Genomic DNA, 3,767 nt, shown 5'->3' with positions numbered 1-3,767 from the left:
TGGTTTAACTGTTGCTTTCGGATCCTGTTGCATAACCCAACGTGAGACTGTATTTTTTGCAATGCAGCACATTTGAGCAACTGCTCCACGTCGTGAAGGGATCGCGCTTCTTTTCCGCTTTCTTATAAAGACACCGAGAGCAAATTATGCCGAATTGTAATGCATCTAAAAAGGAACCAATGAGACAAAAATGCTTTTGTGATACAGGGTGTATGAACGGCGCAGGCGGCTCGTCTCTTTTCTGCAATGAGGCGACGATTCCTACAAGACGGCAACAGCGAGCGCTCTGGTGAATCTCTATATTTGGGCACGGAAGGTCAACGTCATCGCGCTGGGCTTGCAAATTAAAAAATGGAAAGAACGCACTGACGTTAGAGCCCTGACGTATAGTTAACCTTGGCAACAGACGGAACAATAAATAGAGCCAGTCGAGGAGCAGGAAAAACACTGCTATCCCTAATTTTAGACATTATTTCAATTAAATGCGAATGCTTTTTTATCTGACAGCTCGTCGTGCATCCATATGAACAGATTATGTGAAAGTGTGTGCATGTACCGAGAGCAGAGCCACAGATTCAACCCACACAAATGACTGAATTGAAATATCACTATGTTTTATTTACATATCTTGCAAACAACATCCATCTTTTTACTCTTTGTAAAAAAATAAATTGAAATTTCATAAATTAATACCACTAATGTTTTCACAGAAAACTTCATGTAAGATAGACCACTCAGACCATGGTTAAGACAAAGTACATCAGTTTTTAAGTAAACGGTTCACAATTATTCTCACATTTCATCAACCAGAAAACAAACTGGATCAATAATAATAATAATTATAATAATAATAATATTGCTCTGAACACACATCAATACTACAACAACATTTGTTATCTAGCACCATAAAATCATATTGAACTAAAACGACTAGATGGTATTAGTTGAAACATGCTATAACTTGCTACATCGGTGTAATAGGCAAGTATAGATAATGGCAAATAAAAATAATTTGCTAACTGATACAAGTCAATTCCATAGCCCTGTGATCTGCACATCTCTCTCATCAAGAAAAGATGCTTGATAGAAAGTGTTATTGTTTTTGGAAGTGTCTTTAAAGGGCCAGCAGGGTTGGTGAGCTGAGAGAGTCAGAGGACTGGTCGTTGCTGTTGCTTCCTCTCCTGTGGGCGATGCCACAGGTGAAGGTCTCTGCCTCTGGAAAGGTAAATACAAATGAAGATGTGTAGGTGGTGCCGGCTGGGGTGCAGGTCACTACGGGAGTGCACAGTGGTTCAAAGTCACTGTTATTGGTTGAGGCGTGAAGGGGCTCCCAGTCCTGAGTTGTATAAAGGGAGCTGGACAGGTCAACCTCTGGCACTGACCGTGCAGTCTCCATCTCTGTCTTCGCCAGCAGATCCAGAGACTCCTCTAAGACGGAAACATCCAGGTCTGTCATCTTGACTGTGTTGTTGGGGATGGTGGCGGTGGAGTGGACGGTGTTGCTGCTGCTGCTGCTGGAGAAGATAGAGTTGGAGGCAGAGGTGAAGGTTGGCTGGGTGCAGGTGATGGCGCATGCCTCTGTGACGGTGCTCTGTGGCTGAGGGGACACCTCTGTGGACAGGCAAGAGTGGGTTGGAGAAATGGTGCTCACAGGGAAGTCCATGTCCAGCTCTGTGGGGATTTTGCAGATGGGTTGGTGGGCAGCTAGAATAAACTCCAGCCTCTCCTTCTCCTTCAAAAGGTTGGCAATATCATTCTGCAAACTGGACTTCTCATCTTCCAGCTGATCAGTTTCCTGTAAGCGAGAAAAAATAGAGAAAGTGGCATTAAGTTGGCTGTCGGATAACACCGCTATTAGCTGATGTGATAAATGCATTGTAATGTACAGTGATAAATCTGTGGGATACTTACAGCTTGGAGTGTGTCAGTAAGCTCTCGCCTCCTGTTACGGCATTTTGCAGCTGCCTGCTTGTTTCTCTCCCTGCGAATTCTTCTCTTCTCCTCCTCTTCAGGTGAAATCTGCAGAAAATAAGAGAAAAGTTAAACCTCCAGCTCAGGGACAATCTGAAGAATTTACTGTCTATGAGAAAACATTTGTAGTACAAGTATAAGATCATATAATAAGTACCTGTTCAATTCTGCCTCTTTTGGTAGAACTGTGAGCCTTGGATGCTGCAGACCTCATGGATGGTCTAGTGTAGGCTGGGCTGGGGCTGGAGCTGTAAGGGTGAGCTCGGTGTGAGGGGGCCACTGAGGAGATCAGAGGCTGAACCATCCACTGCAGATCAGGGCTTGTTGAGATGGCTGTGACAGTAGGGATGAAGGAGGCACTTGATCCTGTCAAGTCAGTGAAATCCTGTAGGAAATGAAGCAATAGGATCATCAGTTACATTTGAGGAGAGGGGTGAAGCGTTGTTGGGTGCCTATGAATGAAAGGGGGTCTATAAAAAGCCGGATGGTTTAAAAATATCCATATGATGTCAACTATGACGTTACAGTCTCTCTATGGAGTTTCCAGGTGGATGAATGACGATTGCTTTGCATTATGTGAGAGCAGTTCTGCCGACTATTTCAATCTGATAACTGATTTCTATTAATTAGCCTGCATTACAAATTGAAAGTTTTTTTTAAGTGTGTTATTGGTGAATTCTGAGAATTTTATCGATCCAAATTATTTTCATGCTAAGCAGCAACACTAGGAGAAAAATACAAGTAACAGTTTAATAATGACTATGTGCACATACCTGAGACTGGGGAGATCCCATGCTGGAATAAGATCCTGCCGGTGAGGGATGATATCCCAGATTGTCAGCAGAAGGTGAAGCTGTGCTGCAGCGGGAGGAAGAGTCGCACTCCGTGTTGAAAGCGGTGAACATCATCGTTCTCAAAAGAAAGTAGGAAGATCCAGACAAACTCTACTAGGGGGGAATGTAAACTTCTGATGAGGAAATCCCTTTTAGTAGGTTTGTGAGAAACTCTTAAATGTCGCTCCCGTTGTTTTTGCTCCGGTCCTTGTTCAGCTACTGAAAGTTTGACTACCAACTCTGTCGGCTCGGAGCCTTTTTATAGCCTGAGACCGGACCAGACGAATGACGTACGAGAAGGGGAGCGCTGTCACCTGATACCAGGAGGAGAAAAAACACCAAAACACGGACATAACAACGCACTAAAAACACAACCATCAACCGCACACTGTTTAAAATACACTTAAAAACAACCATACAACACCGATGCGTGTTGTTAGAAGGTGAGAAGTTACATTTCATAATATATTTTAAAATCACCCTCGAGAAATGGAATATTCCAGAAACGGGATCCCCGCTACGTAATTTTCCAAATATGGTGCATCCTGTGAAGGGGAGGGACTTGATGGGAAATATACTATCCGAGATTGGCGGACAGTGACATGACGTAAGACAACAAACACAGAGGCTGTTGTGAAAACTAAAAAACTAGGATAATGGTCAGCAGGAGTAGGCTGCATCTTACACAACTCAGGACATCAAATATTAACACAAACATGCAGATATATCTGTTCTGTGAACTATTTGTATCAAGCAAACAGACCTGAAGCAAACTGAGTGTGAGTTTTTAAGTTTGTTCTGTGACATATGTAGCCTGTTCATGCAGTGTTCAATGTACGGCACCACTCAAAGTGACAAAGTTCTTAGAAATAATGAATTTCATTGAGCTTTGGTCGACATATATATCTAAATAAAGTCTTGCCAGTGTTCATGGGAATTAAAAACATTTGTGTAATTGGTAAA

General features: G+C 42.8%; 1 protein-coding gene across 1 annotated transcript; it reads right to left on the bottom strand.

Annotated features, from left to right (window-relative positions):
* Positions 1-593: 593 nt before the first annotated feature.
* Positions 594-3,029, bottom strand: LOC115415509 (proto-oncogene c-Fos-like). The gene is made up of 4 exons (XM_030129097.1): positions 2,745-3,029; positions 2,129-2,356; positions 1,912-2,019; positions 594-1,795 (listed from the first exon to the last, which is right to left on the bottom strand). Exons 1-4 carry the CDS (start codon positions 2,877-2,879, stop codon positions 1,115-1,117), a joined length of 1,152 nt encoding a protein of 383 aa, XP_029984957.1. The 5' UTR covers positions 2,880-3,029; the 3' UTR covers positions 594-1,114.
* Positions 3,030-3,767: the final 738 nt, after the last annotated feature.

The sequence above is a fragment of the Sphaeramia orbicularis genome, chromosome 24 (genome assembly GCF_902148855.1).
Source record: "Sphaeramia orbicularis chromosome 24, fSphaOr1.1, whole genome shotgun sequence".
NCBI lineage: Eukaryota > Metazoa > Chordata > Actinopteri > Kurtiformes > Apogonidae > Sphaeramia > Sphaeramia orbicularis.
Note: the sequence above shows the minus strand (reverse complement) of the source record. Positions and strands in the feature narration are given on the sequence as shown.